Below are 19,421 nucleotides of genomic sequence, written 5' to 3'. Positions count from 1 at the left end.
GTGTCTGGATGGGAGATGTTGCAGGTGATCCTGTGGGATATCCACTGAGTTTGTCTTCTCCCATATAATATTTGTGCTGAGGCTGGGTCACGGACTAGGAACTCACTGGCACAATGTCACAGAAGAGACACACTGGGATAGTGCCAGGCCAGCCCAGCTGAGGTTGCATCCACTTCCATCAGTGGTTTTTCATCTCGAGGTGGGTCCATGCTGTAATCTGGTGGATTGATATGCCTGGGCCCCACACCATGGTCTGTTGGTTAAACATGCATGGGCTCTTGGGTACAAGATGCCTCCAAAACTTGTCTATGGAAGGGTGGGCATATATCCAAGCTCCTGCTCAGAGGCTGTGACCCTGTGGAGAGCCCACACTGGAAGAGGTTCCTGGCAAGACCTGTGACCTTGTGAAAAGAAGAGGCCCTGCTGGACTAGGTTTGCTGCCAGGAATTGTGATCCCAGGGGGAACCCATGCTGGAGCAGAGGAAGAGCATGTGAAGGAAGGAGTGGAAAAGACAATGTGTGATGGACTGACCACGACTCTCCATTTGTTATCCTCCAGGGGAGGAGGTAGAGGAACTGGGAATTCAGAGGTCCAGGAAGAAGGATGGGTTGGGGAGAAGGTGTTTTAAGATTGTTTATGATTATCTTACTCTGATTTGATTGGTAATAAACTAATTTTGCCAAATCAAGTGTGTTTTACCTATGACAGTAACTGCTGAATCATGTCCCTTGTCCTTATTTTGACCCACGAGCCTGTCACCATATTTACTCTCTCTGGGAGGAGAGGATGAAGTGCTAGAGCGGCTGATGGAGTGATTGTGGACCTGGAAGCCAGCCAAGGTCAAACCATCACACCAAAGCAGAAGCTGTCTCTAACTTCTTTGCTTGATCTGCTGCTGTTGTTGTGCCCTGCAGTGAAGGATCTGACTTCATCTTCAGACACTCCTTGGGTAGCCTTGTTGTCGTCAGAGTGAAAAAGCTCCAGGCCTCAAGGACCTCAGTGACCCTCTGTCCTCCCCTATCACGGCAGCCCAAATGAAGCCAGGTGGTCACCTCTCCTCTGCCTTGGGATTCAGCCTCAAATTTGGGAGTGTCTGTGTTGATCCCACAGAATCCTATTTGTTAATTTGTCCAGCCAGTTTAGAAATGCCTTTCTATGTCCCAGCTCTCACTTTCTGTGCAGTTTGGGGTCATTAGTAACTCTATGGAGATGCATTGTGTCCCATCATCCTGCTTCCTGTTGAAAATACTTGCCAGTGTCACTCCTAGTGTTCATTAAGTCTTGAGTTGTGTCTGCGCAATTTATCCAACAGTGGTTTTTCCTCTGCATTTGCATTTTCAAGAGGAATATAACTTTCTAGGATGGATTAAAGAAACTTATATGAGTATAAAGGACAGTCTTGTCATTGTTTTAAGCTGTGAATTCATGGGAGCTTATACCATTTCTAAGTATATGCTTATATAATCCCCGAGTTTCTATGTGACCCCAATTCTGGCTTGTTTTTCTGTTACTGCCATCTTAATATTGAAAAGATAATCTTCAGAAGAAGAGAGGAAAGGGCTTTTTCTCCTTTGTTACTTTTTAACTTCATAGGTGTAGAGAAGTCCCCCAAGTATGGTTTGGTGGGTAGGGTGTCTGTTGACATGTTTTGATGATCCCTTCTTCCCATATGTTACATACATTTTTGTCCTCTTTGCTTTAGAAGGCCATGTGGCTAATGGCAGACAACTTGATAGGATTCAGCTGCCTAGAAAATCAACAGCAAAAGGACACTTGAAGAAACAATTGGGTTTTGATTTTAGAGGTGATATCTTTTGTTTAGCACACCTTCTTGTCTGAACCTGAGTATTTGGCACATTTCTCCCTCCTATACCTCCAGGTAAGGCTTGAGAAAGCATTTAAATAATATTTTTCAGACAGCAAATAAAACTTCCAATAAGAATGAGCTTTCTTTTACCGATAGTTAAATATGTAAATAAACATAAGAGAAAACATTCTATGCAAGACCTTCATCATACATTTTAAACTAGCAAAGTAAGCCAACAAAAAAGGGTCAAACAGTCTTTTTCAGGTTGCCTTTGAGGTCTGTGTAGATCAAGACAAGGATTTTTTTTTTTTTTTTTTTCCAAGTAGAGAGATGGTGGAATTTGCAAAGCTCAAGTGTGTGATGGATTTCTGTCAACCTCTGTGGTACTTTCCTTTCAGTCTTCATTTGACAGTCACTATGTTCCCTTCAAAGACTGCTCCAGTAGCTATAGTTTATCAGCTGTATCTTGACACAAATGCATCTTCCCTTTCTGCATGACTATCTTGAGAAATTATTGGTTGCTACCACTTAAAAAATGTTGAGTTGCTTATTTTTTCGTCTTCAGTTAGATCAAATGAGCGATCGGCAGAAAAGCATGCTGAGATAAATATATGCTTCCAGTATTTTAAGAGATCTTTTTTAGAACGATATTTCACTTGTGGAATTGATTTTCAACACATGAATCCCAACCACTGACTACTGTTGTACGCCAGTCAATATGGTAGGTAACATTATTTATTTGACAAAGCAAAGAAACTATACTGGGATTAAACAGGAGTAAATCGAAGTTAATCCAGTATTTGAACTTCCAGTTTTCCTGACAGAATTGGAGGAGTGACCTCATGGCACTCTACAGCTTCCTAAGGAGGGGAAGTGAAGAAGGAGGTGCTGATCTCTTCTCCCTGAGATCCAATGACAAGATGCATGGGAATGATTCACAGCTGTGCCAGATAAGATTTAGACTGCACATTACAAAGCATTTCTTTATTGAGAGAGTGGTCAAAGAGTGGAACAGGCGTCCTGGAGAGGTGGTTGGTGCCTCAAGGCTGTCAGTGTTTTAAGAGGCATTTGGAAATGCTCTTGATAATGAGTCAGGCATTTGGACTATGACCATTGTAGGTCTCTTCCAATGGAACTAACTATTCTGTTCTGTTTTTGTCTAAAGTAATCACAGAATCTTGATTACCTGCAGTTTGACCAGGTTTGGGATTGTTTTTTCTCCTTACTGTGGAGAAAGTAGCTTAGACACCAGTCTTCCTATGACAATACAGTCCTAAACTAATTAATCCCCTTTCCCCTCCTTGTTCTGCACAGATGCTTCCTTGAAGTGACTGCAGTCAACTTTTATCCTTGACTGTCAAATCCATAGTTAAGTTTCGTTGATGAGTTTGGATCTTGAAATGATGTAGTTACTATAGCCAAAGCACGAGATAGGCAGAGCTACAGTCACAGGGGCTGAGAGAGAAATCTCCTCTGGTTTTAATCAGCTTCCTAGTGAGACCTCAGAATTCATTGCTTTTCACTTTCCTGGTCTGGTGTCAGCAAGACCTTTCTTTTGGCTTTACCTAGAGTGCTCTGAGTTTCTTTTTTGAGCTCAGAGGGACATTTGGAAAGCTGGTGTGATTTCTAGTGTGAAGAAGACCTCTGACGTCATCTGAGGCAAAGAAGTGTTGAAATTCAGCCTGATTTTCACAGAAGTTGCACAAAATATTATTTTTAAATTAGTGCTGGTTCACAAATTTGCATGAAAACTACCAAGCCTGGGAAGTCTGGGCCAATAATAGTGCCAGACCATATTTTTGTTTTGTGATCTATGTGGTGGCCATATCACATGCAGCTATTGAGGTGCAATGTGGGATGAGGGTAAAAATGCAGCTCATATGTGCTTCCAAAGAGAGATGAGTTTAATGCTTGCTGTGTTTTATCTCCTGGAGCAGTCTACCTCTGGCTCCACTCACTTGGAGAGTGAATGATAGTTCCCTGTCTAGGCTATAGTCTCATTTAATGGTCTGTGCAAGTAGTTTCTATAGTCTTATTAGTTATTTTTAAACCTTCTTTGAAGTATTTACACTTAGAAATAACTTGGTGTTATTTGATTTTTAAACACCTAGAATACCACATTCCAAGACTAAGACTATCAGCTCTTATTTCATTGGGAATTATTGTAGGGTTGTGGGTTGTGTGGTGCCTAGTTCTAAACATGGTACTAATATGACCCACAGATGAAAAGTTACTGGAAAATTTTTACATGTGACATAAATATGATTCATGTTTGCTCATATCTAACATGAAGCTAATCTTTTCTTTTAATGGAATCTGTATATTTGTCTTTGAGTAGTTTATCTTTAGACAAAATAAATATGAAGGAGAAAATAATTTTTATAGCTAGATATTTGAAGCATAAAAAAATTAATATACTCTGGAGGTGTAAAAGTAGCACCTTGTGTAATTTCATGTTTAAAAGCATGATTTCAATGTTCTTTTTTTTCCTTATCAAAAATCTGAAGTTTTGCAAAGCTTCAGTGAACTGCTGTGGTTTCTGGTGTAATTCTTCATAAGAGAGCAAAGTAGAGACAGAATAAATTGTTTATAACTTTAAAGAATGTATTGCTATGAGCTGCTGTGATGTTTTATTTCCACTCTGATAGAAATTTCTCCAATTGTATGGACTGATTCCTTTGCAGCCTCACCTAAGGGAGTCCAGCAAGTCTCATGCAAATAAAAGCACCTTCAGGATAATTGTCCCATTTCTCTTTCTCTTTTTCCTTTTTTTTTTTTTGTGTGATTTTAGGGTTTTTTGGTGAGAACATAAGTTGTCAGACTTTTTATTTATAACCTTTCTATCTATAACCTTATCATCATAGATATATCTCATAGATAGATCTCATAGATCTATCTATGAGAAATCAGTTTTTGCCATGGTTTAGTGCATATTTAATAGATAAATACCAGCCTTAGTATCCAACATATAATTTGTCACATTTATATAGCTGTAGTAGCACAGTGTTAGTGGAGCAATAAGTAATAATTCAGAGATTCTTCTTTTTCTGAAAGCATTAATGCTTTAATAGGGAAGAATGAAGAGTTTTTCTCCTAATGTTTTGTTCATAGTACGTTATTTATTATTTAAAATAAATACATACATACAGAAGAACATTTATTTCAAGTTCAAATACTCTTTTATTAGCTTGTGTAACAGGAATGTTTATCTGGGGTTACTTCAAATCAGAGTACAGCTCCGTGTAGGACGTTGCACAAAGACAGTCAAAGATTTAAGCTGAATTCACAGCAGAGAATGTTTATTGCTACTCTTCTGCAGATGCAGCTTACACTGTCAAGACCCTACATAAACTTTACACGCGTTTTTGTCGTCATAGTTACATCTATTCAAGATCTTTTGCAGTTAATTTAAAAAAGGCAGATATGCATCAGTGTCTCATAATTGCTTTTAATGGGGGTTAAGTCTTCATCTTTATCTTGAAAACACTTGGTTATGCAGCAAAGGCAGGCAGGATAGTACAGAATCTGGAAGGTCTCCATCAAACAGGGGAGCTGAAAGGAGAATGAAAGCCAGGAGTTTGGCCTGCTGTCCTCAGAGGCACTTGAACAGTTAAAACTGGGAGTGAAAGGGTATTTTGCTTGCACACCACTGCTTTTGTTTGAGGTTTAGTCTCTGGAAGAGTGAAACTTCCCTGACGGTAGTGATGCATTTGTAAGACAAGCTTTCCACTATGGAAGAAGGTAAGGCGTTAAAGGTGCAAACACTTTTGCAAATGTATACAAGTTTAGCAAAATAATATGGTTATATTTCCTTGTAAGATAGCTTTATTTGTTAAATTTTACTGTAATTAGTTTATTGCATCAATAAAATCTTGAAATGGAACTACCTTTAAACATGGATTTTTTTTTTTTTTTAGCACTGGTTAGACCATTCAAAATTCATTAAGAAGCAAATAAAAAGTAAGTACCATGTCTCTGCCTGATTATTTTGTTACTTCCTTGAGAATTTTAACTTAGAGTATTTGAATGTGATTGTGAATGTTTAAATATGACCTTTAATGGAATAAATGTTTCTGAGGAAATAGATTTGATTTAATTTAATGGCTAATTGGCTGACTATATCATGTCTAAATGCAAGAGCACTTACAAGTAGTAGAGCAGCCTTCAGTAGCCCATGTTAAACATGTGCTGTTTATCTGAGACAGAGTAGGTTGCCAGGTAATTTCAGTCTAATTTGTGAAATCAGGTTGCCTGGACACAGATTGTGGCTTCTGTCACTGCTTCTGATCCAGAACAGGTTTGCTGGGGTGTTTTTTCAAAAACTGGATGGAAAATATTTCATTCTGTAATGATTATCCCTGTTTTGTATGTTATAAATAAAACGAATTGTTTCATCAAGGGAGTTTTGGGTGGAGGGTTTGGCCATTGAGTTTTTTGTGGAAATGGGCTAAGACAGGCAAGTTTCTCTTGGCTCTCTAATCTGGTTGCAGAGTTGGGTACAGTACAGCATTGGCATTAACATGTTTTGTTAATATAGTGCAGCTGGCAACAGCCGTAGGCCAGTTGATAATATCACTTCTGTGAGATAAAATGATAACATTTTGCAAGGAAATTGTTGACCTCACAGAAATGAGACTTGATCACTTCAGTGGTGCTTTGCCTTTCTTTCTTGTATTGGGATATGAGTATCCAAATAGCTAGGAGTTTTTTGTAAATATTGGAGTAGTTCTTCAAAGAGCTTTAGGACAGTTAGTTAGGTTTCACCCTGTGGCATGTGGGTGTCAGCTACAACAAATGGTAAAGACAGCAGCTATGGATAAGGGTTTGATGGTTGGTTTTCTCTCACCTTTACATCACATCACATCACACTCTGCTTTACTTTAAGTGACTTAGTGTTTTGCAGGTGCAGTTTCTGCAATAGCTTTGTCCTTTTCTTGTTCAATCTTAAAATGTGGAAAATCAGTGATTCTGTAACACCAGATTCTGTAAACAACCAGTTTAGAGGCCCCGTTTTGCCTGTATTTAATCTGTGAAGGGACTGTTTTTAAAAGAAGTTAGCCAAGCCTTGCCCTGAGGAACAACCAAAGAGCGAAGCAATTTGATGACTGATGCAGAGGTCTGTCTCACAACAGGATACTTTACCTTGCATTCAGCAGGTGCTTTGAGAAGAGTTCCATGAGGGATGTTGCTCACTCCTCTTTTTGTTTTTTTCCTGACACAATCTCACTCTCTGGCTGATGCAGACCTTGCCAGTGGTGCCTACCTGTCAGCTTAGTGTACTGCAGTATGTCTTCTAGGAGCTATTCTCAGAGACAATGTCAAAGCTCTAATTATTAGTTTTGGCTGCATGTTGCTTAGTAGAGTGGATCATTAATAGGCACGTGTATACTGTGTTGATGTGTTGTTACAGAAGACCTTAGAAAGGTGTGAAAAAAGAGGCATTTTTCCAGCACTTAAAATACCAACAGACTGTTGCTCTGGAAGATGAGCAGATAAGGATGCCTTGGTCACAGTCTCATGATGGTAGCTGGGTAACATTTTATTATCTGTGTTACTTAAAAAGTCAAACCTGGTATTCACCTCCTGGCATTACAAAACAATTCTTGCAACTCCACTTCATGAAACTTGTTAACTTTCTGTGTTCATGGGTGCCTTCCAGAGTCCTCTTCAGCGCTTTTCACCATATTTATCTTGGCGTTTCTCATTCATAGAGAATAGCCAATCTACTGGGGAGGAGGAAGGAGTTGGAGTTGTACTTGTGCCTGGTAACAAGAGGCATCACCCTCTCTGTCTCTCTCCCTTCCATCTCCCCGTGCCCCTAGCAACATGCAGCATACCTGGAAATTGCCAGTCATTCACATTGTGCAGTGAGGCACCCATCTTTGAATAAAAGTGTGTTTGACAAATGGACTATTGCTTGACTAATGATTAGGGTGTCATAAAGTATGGTAATCATCTAGGGGGGGTTTATTGCATGCATTTTTAAATATTAAATATTTGCTTATTTGAAGAGTTTGAAGTGTGTACTTCGAGTTTCTTTGGTTGTGGGATTGTGGGTGTTACCTTACCTAAGCAGAATTGCAAGCAGTGTAAATGTCTTTATTTTTTTCCCCGTTTTCCCCATCTCTGCAAATACAGTTGGACCTCCATACACGCTGCATTTTCGAATTAAGTACTATTCATCAGAACCGAACAACCTTCATGAGGAGTTTACAAGGTAGGAACTAGGCATTGGTGAACTGTGGGTGAGCAGCAGAGAGGTAAATAAGCCATCAAAGGTACATGAGGTACTGTAAGCAGGCAATTTACCTTTCTTACTAAAATTGGTCATTTAGTCTGACTTCTAAGATATTTTGCTGTTGTCAGAGAAATGTTATCTTTTTTTTCTTTGCTACCAAAAAATGTTTATGGGGCTCTCCAAGTGTTCTACAGTCTGTAGGAGATGCTGTGTTCTGCTTTGAAGTCCGCGAAGAAAGGCAGCATAGGGTGGGAGAGCTGCAGCTCGGAGACAACTGCTCTTTGCACCAGCATTTTCTGTTGTGTCCTGCTAAAATGCCAGTGCTCTGCTTTGTCCCCATTGCTCCAAGACTGACAGTAATTAATAATGGTACAAAGGTCACAGAATTGTGGGAATAGAGGTCTTAGTTAGCAGTTGGTCGATTGAATGTCTTCCATTTGCCAACAAGTTCTCAGTGGTGGAAAACATGTAAAGACTGCATTATATAAAGTCACCTTAGAGTACCTGGAAGGTCTCTTGTTTCAATCTGGTGGGCTGTTTTCAATGCTGTGAGGACCATTCCTTGCTGGGTTCTTAGCACCCTGGTGTGATCTACAGGATACTCTGAAAATTGGGAAAGCAGCGGCTGGAGGAAAAGGGTTTCCTCATCTTTTCTATCTACTAATTTTGTGTCTTTTTTGCATAGTAGTCATCTATGAATGCTACTTTAGGTGTTTGTTTTTCTGTTTCACACAGTAGGACACTTTCTGTGTCTTATAATTTGCTTGTCAGTAATCTGTGTACTCCCAATCAGCCTAAGGTGTTTGAAGATTGTTGTTTTTCATTTGCATGTGATATTTCTCAAACATAATTTTTTTTTTTTACCTCCTAAGACAACACCAAAGAGCTAATTGTAAACACCTTATGATACTCACATGGAGGCTTTAATATCCATTATCCATGTAGTCCAGAAGTGTTAATTCAAGAAAAGGGCGTATTCCTAAATAATGTATAAATAACCCATGGAAGCCCTTGCCATTTATGTAACTGAGTACAAGATTTTAGAGAATCCGAAAACCTGAATGAATTTTGGACAACTCTGATGAGAAAATGTAGTTTAAAAAATAGCAATAATACGCAGTTTCTGAAAATTGGTTTAAGTCTTCATATATCGGGGTGCATGTCTGACAAGTATTAGAGTTCCCCTGTGGTCAAATTATTCTAGTTCTGTCTACCACAAAATTTCATGCTTAATCCTCTGAAGCATATGATTCTAGCCACTGTGAGATGTGGGTTTCTGAGCTACGTGATCGTTGCTGTGATCAACTAAGACAGTTCCTCTGAAAGTATTAAGTTCTGATACTTTATGGAGTAATTATTACTGAAAGGTGACATTTCAAAGGACAATTTTAATCACAAAAACACTTTAGTCAGCTAAACTTGAGAGTTGGGGAGAGGGGAACCTCATGAGGTTCAACAAGGACAAGTGCAGAGTCCTGCATCTGGGGCGGAACAACCTCATGCACCAGTACAGGCTGGGAATTGAACTGCTGGAGAGCAGCTCTGCAGAGAGAGACCTGGGAGTCCTGATTGGTAATAAACTAACCATGAGCCAGCAATGTGCCCTTGTGGTCAGGAAGACCAATGGCATCCTGGGATGCATCAAGAAGTGTGTGACCAGAAGGTCAAGGGAGGTTCTGCTCACCCTCTACTCTGCCCTGGTGAGGCCTCATCTGGAGTCCTGTGTCCAGTTCTGGGCTCCTCAGCTCAAGAGGGACAGAGAACTTGTGGAGAGAGTCCAGCGCAGGGCCACCAAGATGATCAGGGGAATGGAGCATCTTTGTTATCAGGAAAGGCTATGGGAACTGGGACTGTTCCCAGCTTGGAGAAGAGAAGACTGAGGAGGTACTTCATTAATACTTAAAAGTATTTAAAAGGTCAAGAGGATGGGGCAAAACTTTTTTTCTGTAGTGTCCAGTGATAGGACAAGGGGTAATCAACAAAATCTGGAATACAAAAAGTTCCACTTAAACATAAGAAAAAACTATTTCACTGTGAGGGTGACAGAGCAGTGGCACAGGCTGCCCAGAGGGGTTGTGGAGTCTCCTTCCTTGGAGGTCTTCAAGACCCGCCTGGACATGTTCCTATGTGACCTGATCTAGATTGACCTGCTTCTGCAGGGGGGTTGGACTAGATGATCTCTAAAGGTCCCTTCCAATCCTACCATTCTAAAAAAAAAAAAAACAAACCCTCAATGTTATGAAAAATTTGTTAAAGCTATAAGCTTGACAGAAGATGACTGTGAAGCTATGGAAGGAAAATGAAAGTGAGCTGGAAATTGATTCTACAATGAACAAATAGTTACATTTTTCTCTTTTGTTGGGAAAGTAATTTTGAATATTTCTGGATTTTAAGAATAAGCTGGCTAGATCATATTTTCCATGTAGCATTTTGAGTAAAAAGTGAGGATTAACAACTATATATGCAGAATTACTCCAAGTGGAAATGGAATGGGCGGAAAAAGGGGAAGAGGAATTAACAGTAACCATGAACTGACCTGGTTGTGTAGGAGAAGGAGTGTTCAAAATTCCTTATGGAGACCTGTTTTCTAGCACACTCCAGTTTCTAGTGAAGCTGTAAATGTCATATTCTCATAATTAGCACAGTAATGGGAAAGTGTTGAAATCGTTCACCCACTGTCTTTTTCCAATTTAAAAACACAGTTGAAATCCAGTGCATTTTGGAACACATCTTCTGTCACTTTTATGGGACTTTTTATGGGACCTGATTAGTTAGTTCAGATGGAAAAAAACCTCCAACAAAACAGAGGAACGTGTCTGTGTGGTGTGCTGTGGGGAATTTTCTAAGGTATTTTTTCTGATTTGGAATGTGAACAATTGAAGTGACAATGCTTGTCAGTGTGCATGCAGAAAAAGAGCAAGATTAAGCCATACCAACCACAGTAGAGCTGCAGCACTGCAGTCAGGATGACACTCATAGAAGCACTGCTCAGATTTTTCATGCAAACTTAAGAGTTCATAGGATTGGGAATCATTGGTGAAAACAGTAAGGACAGCAAATACCTACACCTAATCTGTGCACATAAATACCCATGTTTGATTGGCAAGTCAGTATTAGCCAAGTAAATGAATCAGAGATGTGACACAGAGCTAACATGGATAAATCTGATTCTGCTATACTGTATGATGAGAAGTCTTTTTAATCTTCATCTTCTTTTTAATCTTCTGTTTTTCTCTCTGATTCCAACTATTAATCTTTTGCCACATTCACAGCACATCTCTGTAGTGATCATCTAGCATCCTTTGTAAACATAGGAGAGGTTTACATTTGTGTTTACTGGGTTGACCTTCAGTAGCACTTCATGCTCTCTTCTCATGGGTCACTCATCATTGCAGGCTTCACTCCACAGTGCCATCCTGTCCTCTACAGAGCTCTAGTATGTGTACCTCAACTCCCAACTCTGAGTGGCTGTGAAATATGAAACATGCTTAGAACTGAAGATTAAAATACTACTACAGGTTGAAGGCTGTAAATTCCTACTCAGCCTCCTAAATAAATGTGTAGGCTCTGAAATTCAGGCTTCTTTTTTCATAACTTTTCTGCTATGAAGTTTTCTGTGAAAATTGGATCGTGACATTTCCTTTTGTCCACTTTGGACTTTGTCCATGTTCTGTGTTTGTGTTTGAGAAGGTAACCCTGAAGTCTTTGTGCCTTTATCTGCCTCTTGTCTCTAGATCTTTCTTGCTTGAATTGGGCAAGTCCCATTGTATTGTTGTGTATGCTCAGATGGAGCATACCCCTAAACAGCAAGGCTTTCGACAATGGCTTGAACACAGCCCATAGGTGAAAAATGTTCTTTTTAGTGAAATTTAAGGAACTTTGAAGGTTGCAGGGTATGTCTGAATGATCCTAAAGCCCCTTTGTTTAAGAACAAGTTAATGGAAATGTTGTGAACTCAATGAATTGGGTTATCTTTCCAGCCATTGGGGCTAGAAAGATCTTATTATATATACTTTTGACTTTCTGAATTTTCATTTGTCAGATACCTGTTTGTATTACAACTCCGGCAAGACATTCTTTCAGGGAAGTAAGTACCTCTTTGTTATTGCAGCTGTAACTTAAAATATTTAAAATGGTTAATCTCTTAGTGGTTTAACTGTGTGATCTTTTTAAATTCCCTATGGTATTTGTGTAAAGATTATAAACACTATTTGCAGTTCCACATGCATTTTTTTCCCCTTCAGAATATAGAGATGTATGTATGACTGTGTTCATTATGCTTCATTATTGACTGATAGAACAGGTAGAGACTTTTGATGGGTTGACCGGATGATGGAAATGAATAAAGGGAGCAAAGACTGTTGTGATTTTTGTGACTTGAAAATGTAACATGGGCTTGCCATATTTTTCAGTATGTCAGATGAAAGAGAGGAGGAAAAGATGATGATGTGCAACATTTTCTGTATAGGTCAACTTTGAACAAATAATTTGTATGTTTATAGTATCACCCTGGAAAGTAAATTCACACCTACTCTTTTTTTTTAAATGGCAAGACAAAAAAAAGCACCTCAAAAACAAATGTTGTAAAATACAGTGTGGAAGCAAAAATGGTTTCTTAGTCAATTTAATGTTGTCCCTGTTAGTTCAAGCGTATTATATAGTGGAGAGTATCATGTGTTTAGTGCTAGTTAGAATGTACCAAATTAGGAAATAATCATATGTGAGTAAAAATTAATTGTGTTTCTTATTATTAATAGCTTGTGGAAGTTAATGTTTACATTTCTTATACCAGACCACATTTTAGTTTTATTGCAAGAAGAATTCATTAAGAAAAAGGATTTGTTTTTTGTAGCTTGTGTTTTTTTCTTTTTAAGACTGAAATGCCCCTATGAAACTGCGGTTGAGCTAGCAGCTCTGTGTCTTCAAGGTATGTAGTCTTTGGAAAGTGGCTTGCCTTAATGTATTAAAAAACTCACCTCCTAGTTTCTTTTCACTCTTTGTTACTAGCGCTTTCTCATTGATCATATGTAAATGCCATTCCTTTACCTGAGGAGAATTTTAGGAAGATTGCTTTCCCACCTTCTCTCCATTCATAACTTCTGAACTAGCACTGCATTAGCCAACATTGGCACACTTGACAAGGGGAAGGAGCCTAGAAGACATGGATAGACAAAGGTGTATAGAAACCAGGGGTGACCAGGGAAGAAAGACCCTAAATAGTTCCACACTGAGGGAGAAGCTGCAGCGTGTGGACAGTGTCACCACTTCAGTCTGAAGTGCCAGTTTGGTCCTTCAGCATACACTTTGTGGCAGGGCTAGCTCTGAACATTGTCTTCCTGCTGCCCAGCTGGTGCTGAGGAGAGTGTTATGGGACACCGCAGATGGTGGCAGGTACTAGGGAGGAGAGAATTGTATGGAAAGGTAAGAAGTAAGATTACTTCTATGTCAGGAGCAAGACTTAAAAGATTTTTTTAAAAATCCCAGGATTTTTAATTGTGGGAAAAGTTTTCATGTTTGGTTTTTTTTTTGCTATGAACACATCAGTACAAATATTAATTCCATTTACAGCAGTTTGTTTTGCAGATGGTAAGCAAACTTGTACAATGAAGCTCAAATCCAGTTCATTCTTTACTAAAAGAAAGTGTAGTGAGCTGGACCATTCTTGATCTATCAGCAGCAAAATGACTCAAATGACAAATACCCATCCCATTCCATTGGTGGTTGGTAGTAGCACATGGAGTGCTTAGGGCAGAGCCTCTTAGTTTAATACAGCAATGGAGATAGCTCAATGATTCTAGATGGACTTGACAGTCAAAAGTGGTAATTCAGTTCAAAATAGCCAGTGGGATAAATCTTAAGGCAGTGGATTATTTCCCTTAACCAATCTGGCACAGCTCAGATTGTCAGGTTTGCAAAGAACTGCTGCAGGCAAAGTCCATTAGTCTTTTTGAGATGGAGAAAATCTGGAGCCCGGATTTGATTCATTGCTTCCGTTTCCACAGATTAAAACACCGGTAACCTCACCCCTGGTCTAAGCAAGGAGAACCAAGCAAAGAGTAATAGGTTGATGCCTCAACATTTTGGGTAGTAACTGATACCTGTGATTACTGTGTAAATGTAATACAGTAGCCATCCACCATATTTATAATGTCTCCAACTAGATACCAAAAATAACACTTTTTGATGCTGTTTGTGGAAACATAGTCTTATACTCTTCTGCTGTCATTTTTTTCAGTTTCCTGCTACTTTGACATCATGATAAATTTCTACTAAAATATTTAATTATTTCAACTAATTTATTATCTCTGCTAAATATGTAGTGATTAGCATTTTTTAGTATAACATTTGTTACATTTTATTAACATTGGAAACTTCACCAAGCAGAAGGATTTAAAAAAATGTCAAATAATTATTCCTTCCTCAGCAGGTTACATTTACTCTGTAAAATCCACTCTTGCTCCTAGTGTGCCTTTCCTAAGACTGAAGAAAGAGTTATAAATGGCTGAATTGGCACTCTAAGCCCTGTGAAGGAACAGCCTTTTCTCTTCAAGATAGCTTTAAAGTTCAAGCATTTTCATTGTCAAGAAAGTTGTTATGTTGTAGTAATTCTTTCTTTCTCTCTTTCAAACAACAGTTTCCAAAGCTGGCATTTTGTGTGACTCATCTTTCAAACATAAATTATTGGTTTGTTGCCAGTCCCATGAAGAAACTTCTGTAGTAAATAACTTCATTTGCGGTGTGGTGTTGTGAAGCAGATACGTAATTCTATCCTTCCCTTAGGGTTTATCTGTAGAAAGGTTGTAATCAAACTTGAGTCGTCACTGTTGGAATAAGTTTTTAACTACCTCGTTATGTCTTGCACAGCTTTCATATTTAACCATGTATAGTTTTGAAACTACTCATTAAACTCTAAAGGAAAATTTTTATCTCATATCTTCAGTTCTAACCATAAGTTGCATTCATGGGACAGTGTAAACTTTTTTTTTTCTTTCTCTGTAAAAGAATAAACAATGTATTTATAGATAAACATGGAGTTTTTCAGTTTTAAAAAAAAAGTATAGAAAACTTCCTTTTAAAAATGTCCCTCAGTTTATGCAGTTATTTTTTTTAAAGACCAAAGGAGGGGCATGCCAAAGCATGATAATTTGTCATAAAACCACAAATGAAGAGATGGCTCATGTTGAAAAATATTAGGGCTGTTGAGCATTCAGGGATCATAATTCCACCAGGAGTATCTAGTGGGAGTATCTTCATGGGAAATCCACACTTTACTCTTCTGCTGCTGCCCTTCTACCCTGTGTAGAAAGGTAGTAAGATTGTTACTGGCTCTTATTTTCAAGACCTGTTACTTAGAGATCAAAATTATGACATTGTTTGCCTGAAAGTGAATAAGCAGTGAGTGCAGCTATTGAGAAACAAAGGTGATATTTCTCTTGCATCTAACACATCTGTGCTAGCTTCTCTGTGTGTCTTCTGTGCTACACACTCATGATGATTCTCATCCTAACACATCCTCTTTACAACAGTCAGCCTTCATTGCCCACCTTGTCTCTCAATTAACTAGTAAAGAAATCTCTCGTATTTTTCCTAGATGGTTGTCAACACATCAGACTTCTATTTCTTACTTTTTTTTTTCTCTGAAGTCCTCGTTGCTAACGCATTGTGACTCCCTCTTATATACTGGTTACTGGACTGCAGTAGTTCTTAGCAACATCTGTGTTAAATAGACTTCCAACTTAAATGAACCAGCAGCAGAGCTGAAATTCTCTATCAAAGACATATAGATAAGAACATTATAACTCATCATGGAAGATTACTGTCGAAGAGAAAAATTGTGAGGCGGTAGTTAGAAATGAAGATCAGTGAACCCAATCTGTTTAATAACCTCAGAAATGTTAAAAGTCTTGAGCAAAGCTCAAGTGCTCAAAACCACTTAGTAGGTATATCAGTCAAGAGATTGCGTTTTGAAAATAACTTCCTATGCTCTAATGCATCCTATCAGGTATTTTTGAAGACTGAGAACAAATTAAATTTTTGCAACTGCTACATATAAAACTGCCCCAAAGCAATAAAACTCTTCTTCAAGGGATTTCATTTTCCTCCATGCTTTTATCTTCTTTTTTGCCTTTTTTTTTAATATTATTGGTGGTAGGAGTAAGAGCGGTAGTCGAAAAACACCAACTGACAAAGGCCTGGTTCGGAATCATGTATTTTAGGTGATGTGTGGTATTGCTAAACAGTGTATTTCCCACTCATGTTTGTTTCTCAGTCCCGAGGCTGTGACATTGCAGCCTCTTTGTAGAGCTGACAGGTTCCAGGAGCAACGCATGTTACAGGCACAAGACGATTAAGGGCATCAATCACCAAGATGCTCAGCACTTGTATTTCCTGCTGAGCTCAGTAGAGTTTGTAAGTGTTCTTCTAGAAAAGAAGATACCAATCTCTAAGCAAATAGAAAGTGACACCTCAATTAGATTAATGCTTCAGCGTTTCTTTCCTTAAAAGTTACTTAATCTAAATATCACACCACCACTGGTTTTAAAAGAAACCCACAACTTTATCACTGCTTTCTTAAGACTAGGTATTATCTTCATGTTTTGACATGAACAGCAATGTAACAAAGCATGCCATAGAGTGGGAAGTGTTTTGGAATTAAAAGTATGACTTCATTGCAATGAGAGGAAGTTTCAAAGTATCTTCTTTGGAAACAGAAGAACATTGATTTAACAGTAACTTTATTTCCTTTAAATGCTTTCAGATCCAGAGAGGAGGCTTTAGTTAAGCTGCTTTCATTCTAACAATCTTGAATGTCAGAATTCTGTACTATAACCTTACACTGCTCTTGCAAATGCATTTGTCTGACTTCTGCTGTAAAATCAGGTTCGAGTTTGAGTGGAAAGATTACAGGGGAGCAGGGGGCAGATGGTGTTAAAACATGGACACAAATACATGTTTCTTCTACAGCATACTTGGAAACTTAGAAACTATGATTGCCTTTGTAGAGATTATGGAATGAAATGTTTCTGGTCATCCCATAATCTTTATGTTTACTTTTCAATTGATTGCAGCTGAACTGGGAGAGTGTGAGCATCCAGAGCACACACCAGAACTCGTGTCTGAATTCAGGTTTGCACCAAACCAGACTGAAGCAATGGAATTTGACATTTTTCAGAAATGGAAAGAGTGCAGGTAGGGTACCCGTATGGGAGCGCTGTCTCTAGCAACAAGAAGGTTTCTTCCCTTTCAAAGTCAAATATGTCCACAAGAACCCCTTCAATAGATATGAAATGGTGATTATGTTTGCCAGCTAAGAAGTATTGTAAATAGACTTTGAGTGCTTCCCTTCCCTGGAAATAGAAAGTGGTAATTTAGGGAAGGTCTGTGGAGAGAGTTTCAGGTTTGTAAAATTATTTTTCCTCAAATGATTTCATAACAGTTTAAGCAGTCAGATCATTTTGCTGTTTATGTTGGAATTTCTCTCTAATTCTCTCCTCCTTTTGCACATGCACATATGAAGTTTTTTATTCCAGGTAGTAGCAAACTCTTTTTTCCTTTCTTTTGTAAAAAAATATGTCCATTTCAGCGATGCTGTCTTACCAGAACTTTCACCCTTATTGGCAATTTTAGACCTTTTGCAGTTTTCATCCCTCGGTTTTATTTTCATTTATAGGAAAGAGAGAAAAAACACAAAGCTAAGGTTGAAGTACCATTTAGTATGATTGAGGGCCTAAAGAAAAGAGTTAGGTGAATGAATCTTGAAATATTTGAAATGGACAAATGTTTCCTACCATAGAGTATAAATACTTTTTATGTTCTTAGGGGAAAGAGCCCTGCGCAGGCTGAGCTGTGTTATTTGAACAAAGCCAAATGGCTAGAAATGTACGGTGTAGATATGCATGTAGTTAAGGTAAGATCCATGTGATACTTTTTATTCATGTAAGGTCCTTGCCCTGGTGGGGTCAGTCCCTCAGGGGTGTCCTTGCTGTGGTGTAGGTTGCCTCATAGTCCTTCAGAAATATCTTCCTGCAAGGCTTCTCCAAGGAGTGCATCTGCAGCCATGTTCCCCACCTTGTCCCTTCCCACATGCCTTTCCCTATGTTTCTCTTTTTTTTTTTCCCCTTTGTGTCTCCTTCCCCTACCAGCTATTTCGTCTTGAGCACGGGTGAGCTGAGTGGGCTTCCCTGGCTGCAATCTGTGTGGGGCCATTTCTGTGAGTGCCAGAGCTGTATGCAGCAGCACGTGGCTTCCTCCCACAAAGGGCATCCTGCAGCCTCCTGTTGCCAAAACCTGGCAGTTTGTACCCAATGCATGTGTGTTTTCTTCTGTTCTATAATGTTAAAAAAAACAATACAAACCTTACTATTTAGTTCAAAACCTGTGGATTTTGACGTACTGCTGTATTAAGATTTATGCTACTAATGTCATATTGATTATTGATTCTATGCTCGCTTGCAGGGAAGAGATGGTTGTGAATATGCCCTTGGACTGACGCCAACAGGCATATTGATCTTCGAAGGAGCCAATAAAATAGGCTTATTCTTTTGGTAATCTGTTTTTGTGTTGTATTCCTTTCTGTTAAAATGATGTTTTTCTCCATTTTATAATGGGATCTTGAGTATATTTCATAATGTGGATCAAGTCTACCAGGTTGAAATACCAAGGTTAAACCTGGAGGTTAATTGGACTGGTTAGAAGTACCATTGTCAAATGCAAAATATTTGTTGCAAAATAGTCCAGTTTCCAGAAAGTAATACTTTTATTTTAATTCCTGAAGCATTCCAGGGCTGCAAATCCCTCATGTGTTTTAGGGGATTGTCCTAGATTACAAAATGCCGTTTTTCCATTAATTTTCTTTTTGCTTCTTGTGTTTAGGCCTAAAATCACAAAAATGGACTTTAAAAAAAGCAAACTAACGCTTGTGGTTGTAGAAGATGATGAACAGGTAACTTTCTTTCCTTAGTTGTGCCTGATCCAACAAAGTGTGGTGTGTGCTCAGGCCGGTAAGAACACAAGGGAGGCTCAGCACACTGTTGGCCCAGGCTGTATTTCTCCTACCAAGGACAGTAACTAATATTATGCATGCCAACTTCCAAAGCTTTTGTTTCTGCATTTAGGGCAGAGAGCAAGAGCACACATTTGTTTTCCGGTTAGACAGTGCCAAAACGTGCAAACACCTGTGGAAGTGTGCAGTGGAGCACCACGCTTTCTTCAGATTGCGAGCCCCAGCAAATAGCAAATCTAATAGATCCGACTTCATAAGGCTGGGATCACGCTTCAGATTCAGGTACTTAGCAAAGTAACAGCACTCTCTTTGTGTTTGTGTACAAAGGAACAGGTACAGCGTGCAGCAAAAGGCTGTAGTTAACTTTGTTTCT

At 38.8% G+C, this 19,421-nt stretch overlaps 1 protein-coding gene across 2 annotated transcripts in view; it reads left to right on the top strand.

The window, feature by feature from the left end:
- Window positions 1-19,421, top strand: part of EPB41L4B (erythrocyte membrane protein band 4.1 like 4B) — a 91,078-nt gene that overhangs the window by 64,154 nt on the left and 7,503 nt on the right. For both annotated transcript variants that reach the window (XM_061994896.1, XM_061994897.1), the window contains exons 3-11: window positions 5,726-5,768; window positions 7,947-8,025; window positions 12,089-12,133; window positions 12,921-12,973; window positions 17,115-17,235; window positions 17,866-17,953; window positions 18,502-18,590; window positions 18,919-18,988; window positions 19,161-19,330. In XM_061994896.1, the coding sequence (XP_061850880.1) occupies window positions 5,726-5,768; window positions 7,947-8,025; window positions 12,089-12,133; window positions 12,921-12,973; window positions 17,115-17,235; window positions 17,866-17,953; window positions 18,502-18,590; window positions 18,919-18,988; window positions 19,161-19,330 (758 nt within the window). The remainder of the gene's footprint in view (window positions 1-5,725; window positions 5,769-7,946; window positions 8,026-12,088; window positions 12,134-12,920; window positions 12,974-17,114; window positions 17,236-17,865; window positions 17,954-18,501; window positions 18,591-18,918; window positions 18,989-19,160; window positions 19,331-19,421) is intronic.

The sequence above is a fragment of the Colius striatus genome, chromosome 4, assembly GCF_028858725.1.
Source record: "Colius striatus isolate bColStr4 chromosome 4, bColStr4.1.hap1, whole genome shotgun sequence".
In the NCBI taxonomy this organism is placed as follows: Eukaryota; Metazoa; Chordata; class Aves; order Coliiformes; family Coliidae; genus Colius; species Colius striatus.
Note: the sequence above shows the minus strand (reverse complement) of the source record. Positions and strands in the feature narration are given on the sequence as shown.